The sequence below is a fragment of the Oncorhynchus kisutch genome, linkage group LG7 (assembly GCF_002021735.2).
Source record: "Oncorhynchus kisutch isolate 150728-3 linkage group LG7, Okis_V2, whole genome shotgun sequence".
Taxonomy (NCBI): domain Eukaryota; kingdom Metazoa; phylum Chordata; class Actinopteri; order Salmoniformes; family Salmonidae; genus Oncorhynchus; species Oncorhynchus kisutch.
This window is the reverse complement of record NC_034180.2, coordinates 29,173,560-29,198,934: the sequence shown is the minus strand read 5'-3', so window position 1 is coordinate 29,198,934 and position 25,375 is coordinate 29,173,560. Positions and strand designations below refer to the sequence as shown.

Below are 25,375 nucleotides of genomic sequence, written 5' to 3'. Positions count from 1 at the left end.
TCAGGGCAGACGGGAGACTCCGGCAGCTCAGGGCAGACGGGAGACTCCGGCAGCTCAGGACAGACGGGATACTCTGGCAGCGCAGGACAGGAGGGAGAACCTGGAGGAAGGAGACGGAGAGACAGCCTGGTGCGTGGGGCTTCCACCAGAGGCCTGGTGCATGGAGGAGGCACCAGATAGACCAGACCGTGGAGGTGCACTGGAGGTCTCGAGCACCGAGCCTGCACAACCCTACCTGGCTGGATATTCCCCGTCGCCAGGCAAGTGCGGCGAGGTGGAACAGACCGCACTGGGCTGTGCTGGTGAACCGGGGACACCGTGCGTAGGGCTGGTACCATGTACCCCGGCCCAAGGTGACGCACTGGAGACCAGATGCGCTGAGCCGGCTTCATGTCACCTGGCTCGATGACCACTCTAGCCCGGCCGATACGAGGCGCTGCGATGTAACGCACCGGGCTATGCCTGCGCACCAGGGACACCGTGCGCCTCACGGCATAACACGGTGCCTGCCCGGTCCACCTCTCTCCATGGTAAGCACGGAGAGTTGCCTCCTCATACCACTGCCGCTCAGCTTTCACTGCCTCCAGCTCTGCCTTGGGGCGGCGATATTCCCCAGCCTGTGCCCAGGGTCCTTCTCCGTCCATTCTCCCCTCCCTGAGATTTCTGCTGCTGCCCGATACCACGCTGCTTGGTCCTTTGGTGGTGGGTGGTTCTGTAACGGTCGTCGGTGGAAGAAGGTGAGGACCAAAGCGCAGCGTGGTACGTGTTCATGTTATTTATTTAAACTGAACACTATCAAATAAAGAAACAAAAAGCACAACCGAAACAGCTCCGTCAGGTGCAAAACACACTAAACAGAAAATAATCACCCACGAAACACAGGTGGGAAAAGGCTACCTAAGTATGATTCTCAATCAGAGACAACTAAAGACACCTGCCTCTGATTGAGAACCATACCAGGCCAAACACAAAACACAACATAGAAAAACAAACATAGACAACCCACCCAACGCACGCCCTGACCATACTAAAACAAAGACATAACAAAAGAACTAAGGTCAGAATGTGACACTGGCTCCCTGTTGCTGTGCGTGCCGTGCCACCTTTAAAATGCCGGAGTTAGATATGCCGGCTTCAGTAACAAGGAAATCCTTGCTCTTTTAGCACATCATTATCACTGGTGCGTCAATATAAGTATTATAATAAAAAATCCACATCAAAATACGTCAGTTTACGGTAGAGATATGTTTTTTTGCATCGTCTGCGAAGGTAGACAAAACCACAGCGGTGTTTGTCAGACCATGAAACATCCCGAAAATCGATATAGCATTTCACTCTATGGAAAGGGGAGATTCTCACAAACACTATGGTGTTCTCCATTTTGCTCTATGACCCCCACAAGTGTGACAGAGTCGTCTGTAGGTAACCATACCGGTTCAAATTTGTTATGGAATTTTGGAGTTCATTTTGTGCCTACCATAAAAAAGGGGTTATGTGTAAAAAATAAAAATAAAAGTATATATAATTAAGTATAGGACAGATACTTCAAACCCTTATTCCTCACAATTTTTTTTTTACTGTCTTTTTTTCCTTTTTATGGATGTGTTATTTGTGGCGGCAGGTAGCCCAGTGGTTAGTGCGTTGTGCCAGTAGCCAAAAGTTTGCTAGATCAAATCCCTGAGCTGACAAGGTAAAAATATGTTGTTCTACCACTGAACAAGGCAGTTAACCTGCTGTTCCTAGGTTATCATTGTAAATAAGAATTTTTTCTTAACTGACTTGCCTAATTAAATAAAATAAATGGGATGTGGTACTAAAGGCTAAATGTCGTACCCCCCAAAAAAATATTATAATTATTAGGACCTGGAAGAGGTTGAGGTTCTTTTCAGAAGGAGTAACCACACAGACTTGGATGAGGTATTTCTTCCACGTCGATGTGGTTACATACATAGGTAAAGATGGTTGGGTTGTGTGTGTATGTAGGTGTTGTGTGTGGGTGTTAAAAAGTAGGGGCAAAACAAACAAATGGCCATCAATCTAATGATCTAATACACTTGTTAGAACAGGTGTCACTGTGCACGCATGCTTATCAGTCTAATGATCTAATAACTCAGTTCAAACAGGTGTCACCGCACGTGCGCACGCACACATCAAGTTTCCACCTGAAAACTTCATACTATAGGCATATGCTCTTCTAAAGGCCATGGTGCATTATGAGCGCAAACAAAAAACTTTCTTGGCTCTGTTTTGGTACACCAGAAGTACATTAATTTCCAATGGAACGCTGTGCTTGCCTTGCAGCACTGCCCTGCAGCACTGCCTTGCAGAGGTAAATATGTTGAAAAACAGTCAACAAGTGCTCAGCATATGTGGGATCTCCTTCAAGACTGTTGGAAAAGCATTCCAGGTGAAGCTGGTTGAGAGAATGCCAAGAGTGTTTAAAGCTATTATCAAGACAAAGGGTGGCTACTTTGAATCATCTGAACTCTAAAATATATTTTGGTTGGTTTAACACTTTTCTGGTTACTACATGATTCCATATGTGTTATTTCATAGTTCTGATGTCTTCACTATTATTCTACAATGTAGAAAATAGTCAAAAGAAAAACCCTTGAATGAGTAGGTGTGTCCAAACGTTTGACTGGTACGTACCATTTTGCACAATGGTGCTGTAGGTGTGTTCGAGGCATTATGTATTGATCACACCGACAGCATCATTGCTTAAAATGGTACACAGCATCAATAGGATGTGTGTGCAACAAAAGTTCAACCTTCTGCTGTCATTTCTGTCAAGCCATCTATGCATACAGTTTAACGCATACGTTCGATAAATCCAACTATGCACCAGACAAAATACCTCTGCAATGCATTTCTATAAGGCAAACACCGTGTTACATTGGAAATGTATGTACTTCTGGTGTACTAAAATGCAGTGACACTGTCGGTGTGATCAAGGCATTAAGCCTTGTTCATATTACCCCAACGAACTCTGTTACATTTCACCCACAACAGAGTGGAAACGCAATGCGCCCTTGTGATTGAAGGCTCCGTTGCGAGAAGGACAGAGCATACTTTGAAATTGTTCTAACTTTGAGTCATTTTCAGTCTGTCAAAGAACAGGAAGCTACCAAACAATAGAAGCTACCAAACCATATTGATGGCTTTATGCGATCGCTATCAACTTTACCCATTCCATAAAAGTGAGTAATATTTTAATATAAATGTTAAATAATACCCATTATTTTATATGACTTGCCTTCAGTTGAAGTTTATTGTGATGATAATTATTATAAAAACCAAAAGTCATTACTAGGTGAGGTTGCTAGCTACAATGGTACATTCAACCTAGCATTGGCTTTTAGCTAGCTCGACATGCTATAAAGTTAGAGAAACAAGTTGAGGATAAAATAACTAAACAAAACATGTTTTATTATCACCTGAAACAATATATTTACCCTGTCTTGGATAAAAAGGTCATATTTAGCAATCTCCCACAATAAAGCAATCTCTGACGAGAGATAGCGTGGCCTCTATCTTGCATTACAATCACTACACTTGTCTGATCAGTAGTGGGGCGAGACTCCATGAAGATGACATATGCATTACACCATGATATAAAAGGGGTATTAGTCCCTGTCAGTCTGCCCTCTGAATTTGATAAAATGTTCTCCTGTGTAGCTTAGGCGAACACCTTGCATAGACTACAGACAGTAGCTTAGAGAGTCTTATAGCTAGGCCTATATGAGAAAATAAAAGTTCAGAATAGAGGGGAATAAAACATCTGTGCATAATGGCAACCATTAATGACCTTATCCATGGTGTTTTACTAACAGTTGTATTTCCTTCTAACGACAATAGGCTAGGCTATGTGAGCACACCCAATTAAACAAATTATCTTGGGATCCTGAAGACCGGGGGCTATGCGTGTATGTGTCTCATGTCAAGCTGTTACAACACCGCTATTTTGCAGCCCATTATAAACCTATAGCACCTGTCTGTGGGAGAAGAGGCATCTCAAGGACCACTCCTTAATGTGCAAAGCAGCTATTCTTAGGCTCTGTTTGAATATATTAATGGATGGATTCTCCCGTTCTTGAAATAATTGTTGATAAAAATAGAGGCCTATTAGATCAATGATGATCAATGAGCATAGGCTATATATAAAGAAATAATCACTGATCTGACATGACTTGGTTGGTAGTCCAGAGTAAAATCTCCTTTCACTATCCATCTATTGGTGATGTCTTCAAGGAAGGGAGGAATGAAGGACACATGGGTAATCCCAAAACAGGGGCATTGTCTCCGTTATAGGCTATTTGCCTCAGCTATATATCACTAACTTAGGTCACCACTTGTTCACCGCAAGTGGCTAGACCTATTAGATAATGGACTGTAAAATTGCTTTGCCCAAACCCCCTGCCCCGTGACTATGCAAGGTCAATGACAGGGGTTTTGGGGCAGCCATTGAGCCCGACTGAGACGCACAATCCTCCTCCACGCAATCCTTCTCCACGCAATCCGTGACTTACATTCACAAGATTATAAACCTAGTCCTGTGAGATTACTTGGAAGTGTACATAAAATACCATGCAATTACGCACAAATTTGTAAGTTAATAGAACCATCAGTTCTATTAGCCAATGTGCAATCACTGGAAAACAAAATTGGTGATCTACGGTGGAGACTATCCTACCAACGAGACATTAGAAACTGTAATATCTTATGTTTCACCGAGTCATGGCTGAACTACGACACGGATAATATAGAGCTGTCTGGGTTTTTCGTACATCGGCAGGACAGAGCAGCTACGTCTGGTAAGACAAGGGGTGGGGGTGTGTGTCTATTTGTCAATAACTGCTGGTGCGCGATGTCTATATTAAAATAAGTCTTGAGGTATTGCTCGCCTGAGGTAGAGTACCTCATGATAAGCTGTAGACCACACTATCTACCAAGAGAGTTCTCATCTCTATTATTCATAGCAGTCTATTTACCACCACAAACCAATGCTGGCACTAAGATCACACTCAACAAGCTGTATAAGGCCATAAGCAAACAGGAAAATGCTCATCCAGAAGCGGCACTCCTAGTGGCAGGGGACTTTAATGCAGGCAAACTTAAATCCGTTTTACCTCATTTCTACCAGCATTTCACATGTGCAACCACAGGGAAAAAACTCTAGACCACCTTTACTCCACACACAAGGAAGCATACAAAGCTCTCCCTTGCCCTCCATTTGGCAAATCTGACCATAACGCTATTCTCCTGAATCCTGTTTACAAGCAAAAACTAAAGCAGGAAGTGGTCAGAAGATGCGGATGCTAAGCTACAGGACTGTTTTGCAAGCACAGACTGGAATATGTTCTGTGATTCATCCAATGGCATTGAGGAGTATACCCAGGTGGGGACAGCCTAAGGGTAGGCAACAGCCTAAGGGTAGGCAACAACACATCTGCCACGCTGATTCTCAACACCGGGGCCCCTCAGGGGTGCCTGCTCAAATCCCCGAGCTGACAAGGTCAAAATCTGTCGTTCTGCATAACCCACTGTCCCTAGGATGTCATTGAAAATAAGAATTTGTTCTTAACTGACTTGTCTAAGTAAATTAAAACATTGACGGGGCTGTAGTGGAGTTGTTCGAGAATTTAAAGTTCCTTGGTGTACAGATCACCCACAAACTATCATGGTCCAGACACACCAAGACAGTCATGAAGAGGGCACAACAACACCCCCCCCCCCCCCCTTAGGAGAGTGAAATTATGAGGCATGGGTCCCCAGATCCTCAAAAAGTACTACAGGTGTACCATTGAGAGCATCCTGACTGCTCTCAACTGCTCGGCATCTGACCATAAGGTGCCATAAGGTGCTACAGAGGGTAGGGACAAGCTGACTGCCCTCCAGGACCTATATACTAGGTGGTGTCAGAGGAAGGACGAAAAATTGTCAAAGACTCCAGTCACCCAAGTCATAGACTGTTCTCTCTGCTACCTCATGGCAAGCGGTACAGCAGCGCCAACTCTAGGTCCAAAAGGCTCCTTAACAGCTTCTACCCCCAAGCTATAAGACTGCTGAACAATTCATCAAATGGCCATGCTGACAATTTACATTGACCCCCCCCTTTGTTTTTACACTGCTGCTACTCGCTGTTTCTTATCTATGCATAGTCACTTTACCCCTACCTACATGTAAAAATTACCTTGACTAACCTGTACCCCCACACATTGACTCAGTACCGGTACCCCCTGTATATAGCCTCGTTATTATTATGTCATTTTATTGTGTTACTATTTATTTTATTTTTTACCTTATTTTATTTAGTAAATATTTTATATATTTCTTGAACTGCATTGTTGGTTAAGGGCTTGTAAGTAAGCATTCGGTGCATGTGACAAATATTATTTTATTTTACTTTTCGTTTCAACAAATAGGCTGCTGGCCTAGCTGTTACTCTCTAATATACTATGCAAGGTGGTGGCATACACAGGGGATTGAGGATAACGTTGTGGTGAATTCGAAGGACACCATGACAGGGAATGATGCACACAACTCCATGTCTCTTCGCAATCAGTGACAGTACCAAGATAGTTAACTTGTGTTCTGACAACGCACTATGCATGGCCGTTAAGAATACAACCCACCCGTCTCTACCTAGTTATGTAACCGCACGGTGTGGTTCCTCCTTCTGAGAATAATCTGTGGCACAACCTCTTCCAGGTCCTAATACTTATAATAGTTTTTTTTTTTACTAAAGCCGATTGTGTGTTCCTGGTGTAAATCGGGCAGTTGTTGTTGCCATTCTGTACCAGGACCGCAGCTGTGATGTTCGGATGTACCGATCCTGTGCAGGTGTTGTTACACGTGGTCTGCCACTGTGAGGACGATCAGCTGTCCGTCCTGTCTCCCCATAGTGCTGTCTTAGGCGTCTCACAGTACGGACATTGCAATTTATTGCCCTGGCCACATCTGCAGTCCTCATGTCTCCTTGCAGCATGCCTAAGGAACGTTCAGGCAGATGAGCAGGGACCCTGGGCATCTTTCTTTTGGGGTTTTTCAGAGTCAGTAGAAAGGCCTCTTTAGTGTCCTAAGTTTTCATAACTATGACCTTAATTGCCTACCGTCTGTAATCTGTTTGTGTCTTAACAACCATTGCACAGGTGCATCTTCATTAATTGTTTATGGTTCATTGAACAAGCAACCCTTTACAATGAAGATCTGTGAAGTTTTGGGGATTTTTCCTAATTATCTTTGAAAGACAGGGTCCTGAAAAAGGGATGTTTTTTTGTTGCTGAGTTTATGTTACTGTGAAATGAGAAAATTACATTGCATAATGAAAGGAAGCTAAATTCAATCACCTCTAGCAAAACAGTCAATCTTATAGAAGATTGATAGAACTCACGTCAGATACAGTACGTCTTTGTAGAAGGCACATGGCATTGCTGTTTAGGAAAAGCCTAATTTTACTTGTGAACTCAGAACAAATCCAACTAACTAGATGTTTCAGTCTCACAGGCAACCAGTTAAACATCTAGCAAGAAACAAAGTTCTGCCTCTAGCTATATCAGTTCCTTACAAAGTAAAATAGAAGCAAGAATGAGGAGATAAGCTTACAGCTGCCAAACTTCAGTGGACAGGAGTGGGAATCCATAGGGAAGTCTTCGAGGTGCATGGGACATTCCGCCTGGACCGTTAACCTGAGTAAATACAAAAATACAGACGCAAGAGTTCACATCACCCCAGAACCTCAGGGCTACTCTCTCAGTGCAGTTGTTTTGTTGTGCTACCATGTTTCTTTTGAATGGCCTCATCTCTCCTCACTTTCAGGCTATGCTGAGACCTTGTATGTACACATACTGTATGGTTTTCATAGGGTGATGCTGACTGCCTGTACAATAGCAGTAGATCTCAATGCTGGCATTGGCTGCTGCACTGACATCCCCTTGTCCTTTGACCTGAGGACAGCTCTTTTAGCTCTCTAATGAAACCAGGGGTAATAAAAAAACAAGCACTTGTTACCTCATAGTGTACAGCAGTGTTCCATCCTCCATGATCCGGAGCAGTTTGTTGGGCATGGTCATGTTGTGAGCGACAGATTTCTTCCCATTGTGGAAGAAGGTATCTGGCGTCCAGATCTTACTGGCCATCAGGTTGTTCAGCCGCAGGATATTCATCGGCCCATTGAACTTCAGCCGCTCGTCAATCCAGCTCTGACGGAAGAACACGTCCACAGTGTATTCCTGACAAAGAGCAGAGTACAAAAGACTTTAGCACAGGTTGAGATATGGGTAATGAAGAGACTGCGATGGCAGAGGGTGTTATAAAAACAACTTAGATCTGGTAAACCTACTGCTGCATCATAACATGTGTTTTGAATAAGTTTAGTGAAACCATAAGGGTATTAAAGCTCCTCAATCAATAAAATACATCAAAAAGTGTGTTCTAAAGTGGTGCCTCCTGAGTCAGTGTTTGAGGTTGCACCTGGTTTGTTATGTCTGGGGACATGCAGAGTCAGTGGTGGATGCCTGCTCCCTGCCCTCTTGCTAATGTCAGGGTGGATTTACATCAGTACCCCCTATCCCGTCAGCATCTGGCCCTCTGGAGTCTGGTGGGTACAGCCCTCCTTCCCATACGCAAAGACCCCAGGCTTCTGACCCCAAGGGCTTTACTGAGCAGTTCATGGGGCGACACACTAGGGTAAATGATTCCTGGACTCTGAAACCCTTTGAATTTGAAGCCCTTAAACAAAAACACATGCTCAAAGACTTCAATGACAACTGTGAAGTTGCAATCCATTTTTCCCAGAGTAAATTACTTTCTTTGTTAACACACTCCAAGAGCACAAGTTAGCGCTGTGATGTCTCACAATGGATGTTAATGGGTTGAGTTACCCCAAACAGAGAAAGCCCTGTGAGAAAGCCTAGAGAAAAGCTCTGTACCAGTCCAATCCACTATTATCACCTGGGTCCAATTTTTAAAAAGTTACCAATACGGATAATTTCAGCTATTGGATAGAATTAAATGCATAGAAATAAAATGAACAGAACTGGTGTCCCCATTCAAGTCAATGAGTTGTCCATTCTATTCATTCTATTTCTGTGCATTTAATGTCTGATAGGCAAAATCCAAATAGATAACTTTGGAAAAACTGGGCCCTGGTCAGTCAAATGTAAGTAGTCTAGAAATGTATCGTCCAATATTCGGCCTAATAATGATTTGTTTTATCTAACACTATGACACTGATTCTATGTCACAAGAGCTCTGTGGAGGGATCCCAATAAGGAGAGAGGGAAATATAGAAGCCATATATTTACAGACACAAAGCATAGGGAGCAGCAGGGATGCTGTCAAATATATGAGAGAGAGAGAGCGAGAGAGAGAGAGAGAGCGAGAGAGAGAGAGAGAGAGAGAGAGAGAGAGAGAGAGAGAGAGAGATGCCACTATCAGAGAAACACTATCAAAGCAGAGTGATGGCCCAAGAGTGAAATGATCCACTGTGAGCTGGAAGGAGCCTCTAAATGAATTATACATGTGCCATTTCTTCTTCTTTTTTAAGGCGCTAGTTCGGTAGCAACCATTTCCCCCTCTTCTTTATGGTTTAAATATTTGAGAGCAGGCTGAAATGGAGGGCTGAGAGTGTGATGGAGGGAAACTGAGAAAAGCTTTTAAAGCCCAGCAGGTACGAGCCTGGAGCTTGCAGAACAAGGCCAAAGGAAAGAAAAGGGGCGAGAGGGTGAGACAGAGAAAGAAAAAAGAAATGGGACACAGAGAGTGAGGACTCTGTGAACATGATATGCCTGTGTATGTACAGTATGTGTGTGTGTCTAAGAAAAAAAAAGTGCAGCTATAACGGCAACAGAGACAGACACAGTAGTGATGCTATACCCCAAAATCACATGAAATGTTGATGGACCAATCACAATTTAAAGGGTCAGTCTCTGTCCTACTCAAAATATATGTGAAATACTTAACATATATCAATTTATATCTATTGTTAAACATAAGCTTATATATAAAAAAAAATCTGAAATAAATAATGAATTAATGTATCTTCATAGATGAAAGAAGCTGAATATATTTCACTAAGAGCTTTATCGTAGTAGTCTAATGTCTAGTATAACACTTACCATGTCTGTGTCTGACACTGGACCAAAACTTGTGACATAAATATCAGTCTTCACCTCTGTCACCCGATCTGTAAAATATATGCACACAAAAAATGTTTTAAATGTATTTAAAATGGTTGTTTTTATATAGTCGCAACAACTGATTTTAATGCTTCATTCATGTTTCATATGTATATTTTTAGGTCTATCTGTTCATGTCAACAAGGCATCCATTCGCAAATCCCATGTTAAAACACATGTTTTTGAGAACTGTGAGGTACATCTGGAATGAGATGTGGTTGAGATCAATCCAGCCACTGAAAGCCATGATTTCACATTAAACTTAGATGTCTGTGCTGTCATGGCAACGCTTTGTCCACGATTCCACATTTACATTTTCTCATCGCTCATCTTCCTGCCTCAGACTCCCTGGTGAACAGTGGGATGGGAACATACACTATATCATGTTACGTCTGCGCTGTCCTCATGGGGAAAACACACTCACTCTCCTCACTGCCCTTCAGACACTTTAGGGGCATCTCAATTGGCTAAAGCGGCCTCATTTCCTGGTCCAACTCTCCATGCAAAGGAATTAATTCTGACCTAAGTATAGTAAAAGCAGTGTTGATGTCTACCAGGTCGGAGTTACATATTGATCGTGGGTAGGGTGATTTAATGTACTCCCATATAATCTAAAAGCAATATCCTAGTAAGGGACATATGATACCTACTGAAAAATACAATCCAAATACAATCTAACATGAACGTATCATCAATGATATGGGGCAGCAGGGTAGCCTAGTGGTTAGAGAGTTGGACTAGCAACCGGAAGGTTGCAAGTTCAAACCCCCAAGCTGACAAGGTACAAATCTGTCGTTCTGCCCCTGAACAGGCACTGTTCCTAGGCTGTCATTGAAAATAAGAATTTGTTCTTAACTGACTTGCCTAGATCTTTTTTAAATATCATTCTTATATATAGTAAATGCATGCGTGCACGCAAATACAGGCCATCACACACATACAGAGGCCATCACACAGATACACTGGCCATCACACACATACACAGGCCATCGGACACATACACAGGCCATCAGACACATACACAAACACAGGTCCTCACACACAAATACAGTCACACTCATAATTCACACTCTCAAAAATATAGTGAAGGAACAGCAAACAACTGCCAAAAGCAAAAGTGTTCAGGAAGCACCCCAGTGACCAATAACACTGGGCCTTCAGAAATGTCCATATTTTGTTGTGTTAAAGCCTGAAACTAAAATGGATTAAATTGAGGTATTTTTGGCACTGGCCTACACACCATAGTCGCAACAAAGTGGAATTGAGTTTTTCAATTTTTTACAAATGAATTAAAAATTAAAAACTTAAAACTGAGTCAATAAGTACTCCACTCCTGTTTTATGGCAAGCATAAATAGGTTCAGGAGTAAAAATCTGCATGGACTCACTCTGTGTGCAATAAAAGTGTTTAACATGATTTTTGAATGACTACCTCATCATTGTACTCCACACATACAATTATCTGTAAGGTCCCTCAGTCAAGCAGTGAATTTCAAACACAGATTCAACCACAAAGACCAGGGAGGTTTTCCAATACCTCGTAAAGAAGGGCACCTATTGTTAGATGGGTAAAAAAAAGCAAACATTGAATATCCCTTTGAGCATGGTGAAGTAATAAATTACATTTTTGGATGATGTATCATTACACCCAGTCACTACAAAGATACAGGCATCCTAGCTAACCAGTTGCCAGAGAGGAAACCATTCAGGGGTTTCACCATTTTGTTTTATTTTACCTTTATTTAACTAGGTAAAGCAGTTAAGAACAAATTCTTATTTTCAATGACGGCCTAGGAACAGTGGGTTAACTGCCTTGTTCAGGGGCAGGACGACAGATTTTTACCTTGTCAGCTCAGGGATTCAATCTTGCAACCTTTTGGTTACAAATCAAATCTATTTATATAACCCTTCGTACATCTGCTGATATCTCAAAGTGCTGTACAGAAACCCAGCCTAAAACCCCAAACAGCAAGCAATGCAGGTTTAGAAGCACGGTGGCTAGGAAAAACTCAGTAGAAAGGCCAAAACCTAGGAAGAAACCTAGAGCGGAACCAGTCTATGAGGGGTGGCCAGTCCTCTTCTGGCTGTGCCGGGTGGAGATTATAACAGAACATGGCCAAGATGTTCAAATGTTCATAAATGACCAGCTTGGTCAAATAATAATAATCACAGTAGTTGTCGAGGGTGCAGCAAGTCAGCACCTCAAGAGTAAATGTCAGTTGGCTTGTCATAGCCAATCATTAAGAGTATCTCTACCACTCCTGCTGTCTCTACAGGGTCTCTAGAGAGTACTAGTCCAAAGCTCTAACCACTAAGCTACCTGCTGCCCATGCCAATGGTGATTTTAAAGTTACAGGATGGATCAGCAACATTGTAGTTACTCCACAATACGAACCTAATTGACAGAGTGAAAATAAAAATATAGTGGAAATAAAAATATTCCAAAACATGAGTCCTGTTTGCAATAAGGCACTTAAGTAATACAGTAAAACATGTGGCAAAGCAATTCACTTTTGTCCTGAATACAATATGGTATGTTTGGGGAAATCCAACACAACACATCACTGAGTACCACTCTTCATATTTTCAAGCATCGTGGTGTCTGCATCATGTTCTGAATATGCTCGTAATTGTTAAGGACTGGGAAGTTTCAGGATAAAAAATAAACGGAATAGACCTAAGGAACAAACAAAAAATCATTGGCAAGGTTAGCAAACTTGGGCAACAACAAATTCTGAATCTACGCAACCATGCATAACTGACCAAATTATAGGATTAACATTTTGAATTCTGTGAAGTGAGGTGGAAGAGGTGAAAAAAGGTATTGTTGCCTATCAACAATGACAAGCCACCTGGGTCTGACAACTTGGAAGGAAGATTACTGAAAATGATAGCGGACGATCTTGCCACTCCTATTTGCCATCTCTTCAATCTAAGCCTACAGGACAGTGTGTGCCCTCAGGCTTGGAGGAAAGCAAAAGTAATTCCATTGCCAAAGAATAGCAAAGCACCCTTTACAGGCTCATTCAGCCAGTTAGTTAACTTTTGGAAAAAGTTGTGTTTGACCAGATTCAATGCTATTTCACAGTAAACAAACAACAGATTTTCAGCAGGCTTATAGGCAAGGGCATTAAACATGTACGGCACTTACACAAATGACTGATGATTGGCTGATAGAAATTGATAATAAAAAGATTGTGAGAGCTGTTTTGGTAAGACTTCAGCGGAGCATTTGAGATTATAGATCATAATCTGCTGCTGAAAAAACATGGCTTTACATTCCCTACTTTACATCCCTCATCTAAAAATGTCGCTGGAGAAAGACGTTTTACATGTCCCCAACCGATAGTGTTTTATGGTTCAATTATTTGTGTTTTGTGTAACTTATTTTTTAAACTTATTTTGTACATAATGTTGCTGCTACCGTCTCTTATGACCGAAAATAACTTCTGGGCATCAGTACTGCGATTACTGACCACGGACTAGCAGAATCCTTTTTTTCCTTTAACGAGTCTGATAAACCCGACACGAACGACATACTGCTTTCTCGGGAACAGGCCCAGATCCCTGTGATTTGCGTGAAGACAAAGTGGAGAAAAAGGGGCCAAAGGGCGGGCTGCCTTCTGAGAATTCATAGGCAATCGAATAAACCCCCACTCCCTTCCATTCTGCTAGCAAACGTGCAATCTCTGGAGAATAAAATAGATGACCTACGTGGAAGATTAAACTACCAACGGGACATTCATGGCTGAAGGACCACACTGTCAACATACAGCTGGCTGGTTATACGCTGCACCGGCAGGATAGAACAGCAGCGTCTGGTAAAACAAGGGGAGGCGGACTATGTATTTTTATTTTTAAAAAACAGCTAGTTCATGATATCTAAGGAAGTCTCGAGCTATTGCTCGCCTGAGGTAGAGTATCTCATGATAAACTGTAGACCACCCTACCTACCTAGATAGTTTTCATCTGTATTTTTCATAGCTGTTTACATACCACCACAGTCAGAGGCTGGCACTAAAACAGCATTGAATGAGCTGTATTCCACCAGAAGTAAACGCTCACCCAGAGGCGGCGCTCCTAGAAGCCGGGGACTATAATGCAGGGAAACTTAAATCCGTATTACCAAATTTCTATCAGCATGTTAAATGTGCAACCAGAGGAAAACAAACTCTGGACAACCTTTACTCCACACACAGAGACGCATACAAAGCTCTCCCTCGTCCTCCATTTGGCAAATCTAACCATAATTCTATCTTCCTGATTCCTGTTTACAAGCAAAAATTAAAGCAGGAAGCACCCATCACCACACTCAATAAAAAGTGGTCAGATGAAGCAGATGCTAAGCTACAGGACTGTTTTGCTAGCACAGACTGGAATATGTTCCGGGATTCCTCCGATGGCAATAAGGAGTACACCACATCAGTCATTGGCTTCATCAATAAGTGTATCGTTGACTTCGTCCCCACAGTGACTGTACATACATACCCCAACCAGGCAAAGTCCGTTCTGAGCTAAAGACTAGAGCTGCCACTTTCAAGTAGCCGGACTCTAACCTGGAAGCTTATAAGAAATCCCGCTCAAACAGCCAAACCGTCAATACAGGACTAAGATTGAATCGTACTACACCGGCTCTGATGCTCGTTTCCAACTACAAAAGGAAGCACAGCCGAGAGCTGCCCAGTGACACGAGCCTACCAGACGAGCTAAACTACTTCTATACTCGCTTCGAGGCAAATGGCACTGAAACATGCATGAGAGCATCATCTGTTCCGGAAGACTGTGTGATAACGCTCTCCACAGCTAATGTGAGGAAGACCTTTAAACAGGTCAACATTCACTAGGCCGCAGGGCCAGTCGGATTACCAGGACATGTACTGCGAGCATGCGCTGACCAACTGGCAAGTGTCTTCACTGATATTTTCAACCTCTCCCTGTCTGAGTCTGTAATACCAACATGTTTTAAGCAGACCACCATAGTGCCTGTGCCCAAGAACACTAAGGTAACCTGCCTAAATGACTACCGGTAGCACTCACGTCTGTAGCCATGAAGTGCTTTGAAAGGCTGGTCATGGCTCACATTAACACCATTATCCCCTAAACCCTGGACCCACATCCAATTGGCATACCGCCCCAACAGATCCATAGATGATGCAATCTTTATTGCATTCCACACTGCCTTTTCCCACCTGGACAAAAGGAACAACAATGTGAGAATGCTATTCATTGACTACAGCTCAGCGTTCAACACCATAGTGCCCTCAAAGCTCATCAATAAGCTAAGGACCCTGGGACCAAACACCTCACTCTGCAACTGGATCCTGGACTTCCTTACGGGCCGACCCCAGGTGAGAAGGGTAGGTAACAACACATCCACCACGCTGATCCTCAACACAGGGGCCCCTCAGGTGTGCGTGCTCAGCCCCCTTCCGTACTCCCTGTTCACTCATGACACACGGCCAGGCACGGCTCCAACACCGTCATTAAGTTTGCAGATGACACAACAGTGGTAGGCCTAATCACCGACAATGACGAGACAGCCTATAGGGAGGAGGTCAGAGACCTGGCCGTGTAGTGCCAGGACAACAACCTCAACGTGATCAAGACAAGGAGATGATTGTGGACTACAGAAAAAAGAAGACCCGAGCACGCCCTCATTCTCATCGACAGGGCTACAGTGGAGCAGGTTGAGAGGTTCAAGTTCCTTGGTGTCCACATCACCAACAAACTAACATGGTCTAAGCACACCAAGACATGAAAAGGGCACGAACAAAATCTATTCTCCCTCAGGAGACCTTGAAATATTTGTCATGGGTACTCAGATCCTCAAAAGTTTCTACAGCTGCACCATCGAGAGCATCCTGACTGGTTGCATCACTGCCTGGTATGGCAACTGCTTGGCCTCCAACCTCAAGGCAATACAGAGGTTAGTGCGAACGGCCTAGTACATCACTGGGGCCAAGCTCCCTACCATCCAGGACCTCTATACCAGGCGGTGTCAGAGGAAGGCCCTAAAAATTGTCATAGACTGTTCTCTCTGCTACCGCATGGCAAGCGGTACCGGAGCACCAAGTCTAGGTCCAAGAGGCTTCTAAACAGCTTCTACCCCCAAGCCATAAGACTCCTGAACACCTAATCAAATGGCTACCCAGACTATTTGCATTGCCCCCCCCCCTCTCCAATACTGCTGCTACTCTCAGTTGTTATCATCTATGCATAGTCACTTTATAACTCCACCTACATGTACATATTACCTCAATTAACCGGTGCCCCCACACATTGATCCTGTACCAGTAACCTTTATATACTGTCGTCTGCTATTGTTATTTTACTGCTGCTCTTTAATTACCTGTTACTTTTATTTCTTATCCGTATTTTTTTAAACTGCATTGTTGGTTAGGGGCTCATAAGTAAGCATTTCACTCTAAGGTCTACACCTGTTGTATTCGGTGCATGTGACTAATAAAATGTGATTTGATATTGTGGATCGAGAGTTAGCTGTCTAACAGAACACAGGGGATGTTCTTTAATGGAAGCCTCTCCAGCATAATCCATGTAGAGTTAGACATTCCCCAGGGCAGCTGTCTAGGCCCCTTAATTTTTTCAATCTTTACTAATGACCTGCCACTGGCTCTGAGTAAAGCCTGTGTGTCTATGAAAGCTGATGGCTCAACACATCAGCTACCACAGCAAGTGAAATCACTGCAAATCTTAAAAAAGAGAAAAAGAGATTGAAATTGAGCAAGTTGAGGAGACAAAACTGCTTGGAGTAACCTTGGATTGTAAACTATCGTGGTCAAAACACAATGATGCAACAGTAGCTAAGATAGGGAGAGGTCTGTCCATAATAAAGCATTGCTCTGCTTTCTTAACAACACTATCAACAAGGCGTTTTGTTGCACCTGGACTACTATCCAGTCATGTGGTCATGTGCCACCAAGAGGGACTTTTGGTGGCACAAAAAATTGCAATAGGCCCAGAACAGGGCAGCACGGTTTGCCCTTAAAATATACACGGAGAGCTAACATTAATAGTATGCATGTCAATCTCCATTGGCTCAAAGTAGAGGAGAGATTGACTGAATCACTACTTATATTTGTGAACGGTATTGACGTGTTGAATGCACTGAGCTGTCTGTTTAAAAACTACTAGCACACAGCTCAGACATCAATGCATACCCCACAAGACATGCCACCAGAGGTCTCTTCACAGTCCCCAATTCCAGAAAAGACTATGGGAGGCACACAGTACTACATAAAGCCATGACTATATAGAACTCTATTCCACATCAAGTAACTCATGCAAACAGTAAAATTAGATGTAACCTGAACCTGGTTCAGTTTGCTTTCCACCAGACACTGGGAGATGAATTCATCTTTCAGGAGGACAATAACTTAAAACACAAGGCCATATCTACACTGGAGCTGCTTACCAAGAAGACAGTCAATGTTCCTTGTGACAGTTTTGACTTAAATCTGCTTGAAAATCTATGGCATGACTTTAAAGTGGTTGTCTAGCAATGATCAACAACCAATTTGACAGAGCTTGAAGAAATTAGAAAATAATATTGTACAATCCAGGTATGCAAAGCTCTTGGAGACTTACCCAGAAAGACTCACAGCTGTAATCACTGCCAAAGGTGATTCTAACATGTATTGAGTCGGGGTGTGAATACTTATGTAAATGAGATATTTCTGTAATTCATTTTCAACACATTTGCAAACATTTTGAGAAATTTGTTTTCACTTTTATTAAATACACCATGAACATGGATTATCCTAATACCTGTGTGATAACTGGGTGCAGAAACAATGGAGCCCTGGGTAATCTCAAACAAGGTTTACATTGACTTTCACAAATTGTGCAACAACAGTTTTGGTAATTGTTTTGAAAATCATTATCACTTATTTCAAATTCTTTGTCATCTCAACGCATCAGAATTCATGTCTGTTATGAGGTTTGCTGAGCTTCTTACATTTTCTTTTGAGGTCAGGAGTGAAAAACAAACAAACAGTCTACTTATTTTGAATTGCACTGAATTGTCTACAACTGTAAGCCTTGATTTAAGCCAAACCTGGGAGCTATTGTGCAATTCTAAAATCTCTCAGTGAAAAAATCCCATTTCCCATAAATAGAACAGCCATTTCCCAGTACACATCTGGTGCATCTGTCTTCTTTGGTCTCATGGGAAACCAAATTAACATTACTGCCTGACTGTTGAGGGCTTCTGTCATGAAGTAATATCTACAACTACAGTAGATAAACATCAACATAAATCATAGCACCTTGTGGGCTTTTCTAGGATCCATGAAAAGTTAAAACCTCAGTAAGTCCTCAATAAACGAGTCAAGAAAGCATATTCAATCACACAAATGGGATCAGTGACTGTACTGGGATCAGTGTACTGTATAACCATGATCAGTCATCTTTTACAGACCAGGCATTATAAATCACACCACTCACACCTAATATGGGCTGCTCTTGGATCAGTAAGAAGCCAGAAGCAAAGTACATCCTTGCCAGCAATTCACAATTGGAGCTATAGTACCATTGTAAGGGAAATTACCTCGAAACAAGGCCAGTTGTAACTGCACATGACTAAAGGGCTGTCCCAAATGTGAATTTGTATCCTTCTGGATGTGAATTTTCAGCAAAGCCTTGTGACACAGTTATCAGGATAATCACATTGGCACAGTAGGCATTTGGTTTTTCGTTATCTTACCTTTTCTAACAAAATGCCCTAGTTGTGACTAAGACTAATCTTTGTACACTACATCCAGTGTCTATGCCGCTCATTAGAACTGGGACAATGGGAGCCTCTCTTGGGAGCCATTGAGGTATTGGGAGCTATTTTGCCTTGTGAGTAATAGGACACTATGAATTAGAGAGTCCACAATCATAATGAAATTGTTGCAATCCCTATTACTAGCCTGTTCAACCTCTCTTTCGTGTCGTCTGAGATTCCCAAAGATTGGAAAGCAGCTGCGGTCATCCCCCTCTTCAAAGGGGGGAACAGTCTTGACCCAAACTGCTACAGACCTATATCTATCCTACCCTACCTTTCTAAGGTCTTTGAAAGCCAAGTCAACAAACAGATTACCGACCATTTCGAATCTCCGCTATGCAATCTAGTTTCTGAGCTGGTCAAGGGTGCACCCCAACCACGTTCAAGGTCCAAAACGATATCATAACCGCCATCGATAAGAAACAATACTGTGCAGCCGTATTCATAGACCTGGCCAAGGCTTTCGACTCTGTCAATCAGCACATCCTCATCGGTAGACTCGATAGCCTTGGTTTCTCAAATGATTGCCTCGCCTGGTTCACCAACTACTTCTCTGATAGAGTTCAGTGTGTCAAATTGGAGGGCCTGTTGTCCGGGCCTCTGGCTGTCTCTATGGGGGTGCCACAGGGTTCTCTGTATACATCAATGATCTCGCTCTTGCTGCTGGTGAGTCTTTGATCCACCTCTATGCAGACGACACCATTCTGTATACTTCTGGCCCTTCTTTGGACACTGTGTTAACAACCCTCCAGACGAGCTTCAATGCCATACAACTCTCCATCTGTGGCCTCCAACTGCTCTTAAATACAAGTAAAACCAAATGCATGCTCTTCAACCGATCGCTGCCTGCACATGCCCGCCCGTCCAGCATCACTACTCTGGACGGTTCTGACTTAGAATATGTGGACAACTACAAATACCTAGGTGTCTGGTTAGACTATAAACTCTCCTTCCAGACTCACATCAAACATCTCCAATCCAAAGTTAAATCTAGTATTGGCTTCCTATTTCGAAACAAAGCATTGTTCACTCATGCTGCCAAACATACTCTCGTAAAACTGACCATCCTACCGATCCTCGACTTTGTGGATGTCATTTACAAAATAGCCTCCAATACCCTACTCAGCAAATCGGATGCAGTCTATCACAGTGCCATCTGTTTTGTCACCAAAGCCCCATAATACTACCCACCACTGCGACCTGTACGCTCTCGTTGGCTGGCCCTTGCTTCATACTCGTCGCCAAACCCACTGGCTCCAGGTCATTTACAAGACCCTGCTAGGTAAAGTCCCCCCTTATCTCAGCTCGCTGGTCACCATAGCAGCACCCACCTGTAGCACGCGCTCCAGCAGGTATATTTCTCTGGTCACCCCCAAAACCAATTCTCCCTTTGGCCGCCTCTCCTTCCAGTTCTCTGCTGCCAATGACTGGAACGAACTACAAAAATCTCTGAAACTGGAAACACTTATCTCCCTCACTAGCTTTAAGCACCAGCTGTCAGAGCAGCTCACAGATTACTGCACCTGTACATAGCCCATCTATAATTTAGCCCAAACAACTACCTCTTCCCCTACTGTATTTATTTATTTATTTTGCTCCTTTGCACCCCATTACTTCTATTTCTACTTCACACATTCTTCCACTGCAAATCTACCATTCCAGTGTTTTACTTGCTATATTGTATTTACTTTGCCACCATGGCCTTTTTTTTGCCTTTACCTCCCTTATCTCACCTCATTTGCTCACATCGTATATAGAATTATTTTTCTAATGTATTATTGGCTGTATGTTTGTTTTACTCCATGTGTAACTCTGTGTTGTTGTATGTGTCGAACTGCTTTGCTTTATCTTGGCCAGGTCACAATTGTAAATGAGAACTTGTTCTCAACTAGCCTACCTGGTTAAATAAAGGTGAAATAAAATAAATAAATAATAAAATACACTGCTCAATCATCATGGTGAGCCAGACACACCAAAACACACAGCGACATTTGAGTGTCAACGGTTTAAATGGATGCACGCAAACAAAACTTCAAATTGACTGGGTCAGCCCTAAATAAAACAGCCTAGAATAGCTCTTACAGTATCTCTTCTGTTACAGTAGATAATACTTTCTGTGTTGTTGTCTTGGTGATAAGGGGGATGCAAATGCAAGCTCAGTACTCATTCTGACACCAGACAAGTTATTTGGGAATTTAAACAAGCTTCTATCTGGGGAAATGCAAGAGACTGACACAAGAACATGTTAAATCTCAAAGATATTTAAAACTTTGAATAAAATATATGTCCTGGAGTCCTACTGGGTGTACAGGCTTTTGCTCCAGCTCTACTCTAACACACCTGATTATATTAATCAAGGTCCTGCTGAGCAGCTGATCAACATTTAAAACCAATTTAACTTTCATTTTATTTAATTTTATATGGAAAGTATGCAATGTTAACTGCTCACCGCCAAGTCCAGGTCGTAATCGGTTGTCATAGCCATCCAGAAGGCTGTCCAAGATCCGGGTGAACAGAGTGATATTGTTTTTGAAGGCTTCTGAAGCATATGCCGATGATTCCACTCTTGATCTATGTAGGTAACATTAAGTAGCAGAAACATCAATGATTAGGAGAGATGTGAGGGGAAAATTGACATATGTGGGAAAAACATTGTTTTTGTGTGTTTTCCTAAGGAACATGTTCCTAAGGAACATAAAAACCTAATTCAACCTCTCTCTGCCAACTTCCTCTCTTGAGGAACTACGGGAGCACTACGGGAAAAACAATTGTTCTGTAGCCAACTATTAAGGACCACAAAAGTGAATTAATGTGGCTCAGTTGGCTTCTTGCAAAGACAACCAGCCTCTCTCTCTCATTTGTTCATTATAGAACAGACAGTTCCACCTCACCAAAGAAATTCCTAAACATTTCCGAAGATAAATGAAGGAAGGCACCAAGAAATCGAACATCAATCGATTATCACATTACTAAGTTTTCTTTCTTCAGATTCATACAAATGTTCTAACTTCCTGGAGCTGTGCGCAATCCCCACATATAGTCTCCTTTTCAGGTCACCGCGCAATTGGTGTCTCCGCTCTCCACACAAATTGTGCCACAGCCACCATGTTATCACGATAATAAAAAATTAAAAAGTAATTTCGCGTGACTGGTTTATTCCAATCTGAGAACCATTTAGAGTGGCCAAAATTGAGAAGATTTAGAACGTGCAGATGCAGTGCACGCAAACACCGCTTACTGTTTTTTCTATTGATTGTTTATTTTTTTATGAAGAAAATACAACGAAACTTACCTTGACTGCCACAGTACCATCATCGAGAAGAACACGGCTAGATAATGTGATAAATCCAACCGCTTGGTCATTGCTGAAATACAAACCTACAGAATGGGAGGATGCCTAATTAAAGGAAATATTCAGAGCCCGAAATTCCATTCATGAAGACATTCGATTAAAATGCTAAGCAATACCATTCATTCTGAATTATTGTCTTATGTTAACAAATGAATGCAAACTAATTCTATAAACCTTTTTCTCTATCCAAAATAAAATAGTCATGCGCTGTATAGTCTATAAAGTCCATGCAAAGACATCAAATGTGATGGCAACAGGCAAACACAAATAAATTCGACCACTCCATAAAAACCATGATACATAATTTTTTTAACGTATTGAAGTTATTGAAAACTCCATTATTATTTGCTGGAATGGAGAGCAAGAAGATGTTTTGAAAACGTTTTGGAAATCATCAAACCTTCAAGGCAACTGTCACTTAGACGCAGAAAAACAATGAGGCGATTGACAGCTAGGCTACCTGACTAGCGCAAGGTATCCCCCCCTTTGATTTTCTTTCTGAGAACTCAGCTGTAAAGTTGCGCCCAAGAGCACTGTGCATTATCTAAATTACACCACGGAGATTTGGCAATGTACTCGGAGTGCGAGTAAAAATGTTGATTGTATTCCAAACCCTGAAAAATCCAAAAGACCGAATGTAGCTCTGTCCATCTGTATCCAAGTGCGGTGGTTCACAATTATATTCGATATTGGCTCCCGCCTTTCACCTGTAACGGAAGCACCCGCGCGCCCAATTCCGCGTGGCTCGAGCCACGGAGAAAAGTGAGGAAGACGAGCGAGGCAGAAATACTAGGTCCTAGAGATAGCCTCCACCATTTGACCACCAGAATAAATCCCAGATGTGATTTCCAGGGACAAATTTATGTTTGAGGGTTCTGGAAAAGCTATTTCTCCGCAACACAAAGCACACCACCACCATGTAAAAACTAAAACTGGTCTCAAGTAAAGGAGTTGGATAGATGCTAAAATGTTATTTGAGGCACTTTGGATGCGCTCAAGAGGCTGCGTGACTTCGCCTATCCTAATTAACTCAGAAATGAACATGGTCTCAGGGCAATTGGTATTATTCTGTGACAATCCATTTAGTATGATACTGTATATTAGGTTACATTATGAATGGAATAGCAATTGTACAATATCATATGCATTCTAGGACATATACTATATTAGACTGTATCTCACCCGGTTATAAAACAGTATACAAATTGAATGACATAACCTTATTACATTTTAGTCATTTAGCAGACCAAAGTAGTGAGAGCATACATTTTCATGTTTGTCCGTACTAGTCCCCCATGGGAATCGAACCCACAGCCCTGGCGTAATAAGTGCCTTGCTCTACCAACTGAACCACACGTGAGCCTGGAAAATAATATTGGCATTAATAAAATAATATTGGCATTAAAAAATTGCAATTTTTGTGTATAATGGCAAAAATTGGCATTATATACAAAAATGTGTTAACAACCCAATAAAAATATTTTTGGCTTGAGAGGAGGTATCCCCCTCCTTGAGAGGATCTGCAGGGAAGAATAGGAGAAACTCCCCAAATACCGGTGTGCCAAGCTTGTACCGCCAAACCCAAGAAGACTCAAGGCTGTAATCACTGCCAAAGGTGCTTCAACAAAGTACTGATTAAAGGGTCTGAATACACTTTTTTATGTTTATAAATGAGCAAAAATGATTCAAACCAGTTTTAGCTGTGTCATTATGGGGTATTGTGTGTAGATTGAAGAGGATAAACAATTTAATCAGCTGTGGAAAAAGTCAAAGGGTCTGAATACTTTCCAAATGCACTGTATGTAGTATAACCTGCAGCGAATTATGGCCTTGACTTTTAGATTTGCCACACATTGTTAGATTGAAGTTTATTTCATGACATCTGTAAACACCATAGCCACCATGCAATAATGACAAGATGTGTGCTCTCAGGGTGGGGTCGGGAAGTGTTTTTATTAGGGGTTCAAGCTGTGTTAAACCCTATTGAATTTACATACTGTTTTATGTCCACTAATATTATTCCAGTTCTTCTGCCGTTTTGGTGAAAAAAGGAATATTCCTGTGAGATAAGACCTAGGAGGGTACAACCTTGCATGGTGGTCAAGGGTCATGGGCCACACCCTCTCATGCAATACCATGCCAATTGGCCACATGTTGGTGCTATATGAAGTGATTGAAAATGCAACCTTTAAAATCTCATGCCCCTCACCTCTCTTGTCTAGACAGACGGGTTGCCAATGTTCCAGCTTACATGTCTGTACGGATACAACGTCAGTTTGGCGAAGAGGAACTACGTCACTTCCTACATCACTGTCTTATCCGCTGTTGTTCACATCCCCAGACACAAAATAGTACTTGGCAAGATAGAGATTTTTTATGAGTGAATTTCGCAAGTTTGCAATAACTACTTTCACAAAAACCATTGCAAAAGTTTTGCCTGTCAACTTTGGTTTTCAATCGCAACATTTTGGCAAGTCTACCTTGTGATTTGTTGGGAGAGTTGGCCATCCCCGGGCGACCTTCCCCGGAAGTCGACACTCCCCGGAACATACAGTACCAATCAAAAGTTTAGACACACCTACCCATTCAAGGGTTTTTCTTTATTTGACATTTTAGAATAATAGTGAAGACATAAAAATACGATAAACACACATGGAATCATGTAGTAAACAAAAAAGTGCAAAAATCAAAATATATTTTATATTACAGATACTTAAAAGTAGCCACCCTTTGCCTTGATGACAGCTTTGAACACTATTGGCATTCTCTCAACCAGCTTCACCTGGAATGCTTTTCCAACAGTCCTGAAGGTGTTTCCCCATATGCTGACCACTTGTTGGCTGCTTTTCCTTCACTCTGCGGTCCAACTCATCCCAAACCATCTCAATTGGGTAGAGGTCGGGGGATTTGTGGAGGCCAGGTCACCTGATGCAGCACTCCATCACTCTCCTTCTTGGTCAAATAGCCCTTACACAGCCTGGAGGTGTGTTGGGTAATTGTTCTGTTGAAAAACAAATGATAGTCCCACTAAGCTCAAACCAGATGGGATGGCGTATCGCTG

The 25,375-nt window shown here is 42.2% G+C and overlaps 1 protein-coding gene across 2 annotated transcripts in view; it reads right to left on the bottom strand.

The window, feature by feature from the left end:
• The window catches only part of LOC109893720 (gamma-aminobutyric acid receptor subunit alpha-2-like), a 39,427-nt gene extending 16,169 nt beyond the window's left edge, over positions 1 to 23,258 (bottom strand). The window contains exons 1-6 of one of the 2 annotated variants that reach the window (XM_031828822.1): positions 22,775 to 23,258; positions 22,255 to 22,340; positions 21,412 to 21,533; positions 10,119 to 10,186; positions 8,011 to 8,231; positions 7,606 to 7,688 (exon numbers count right to left, since the gene is read on the bottom strand). In XM_031828822.1, coding sequence (XP_031684682.1) covers positions 7,606 to 7,688; positions 8,011 to 8,231; positions 10,119 to 10,186; positions 21,412 to 21,533; positions 22,255 to 22,340; positions 22,775 to 22,855 — 661 coding nt within the window. In that variant the 5' untranslated portion in view covers positions 22,856 to 23,258. Of the gene's footprint in view, positions 1 to 7,605; positions 7,689 to 8,010; positions 8,232 to 10,118; positions 10,187 to 21,411; positions 21,534 to 22,254; positions 22,341 to 22,714 lie in introns of both variants that reach the window. The other variant, XM_031828821.1, reaches the window with a different exon arrangement.
• Positions 23,259 to 25,375: the final 2,117 nt, after the last annotated feature.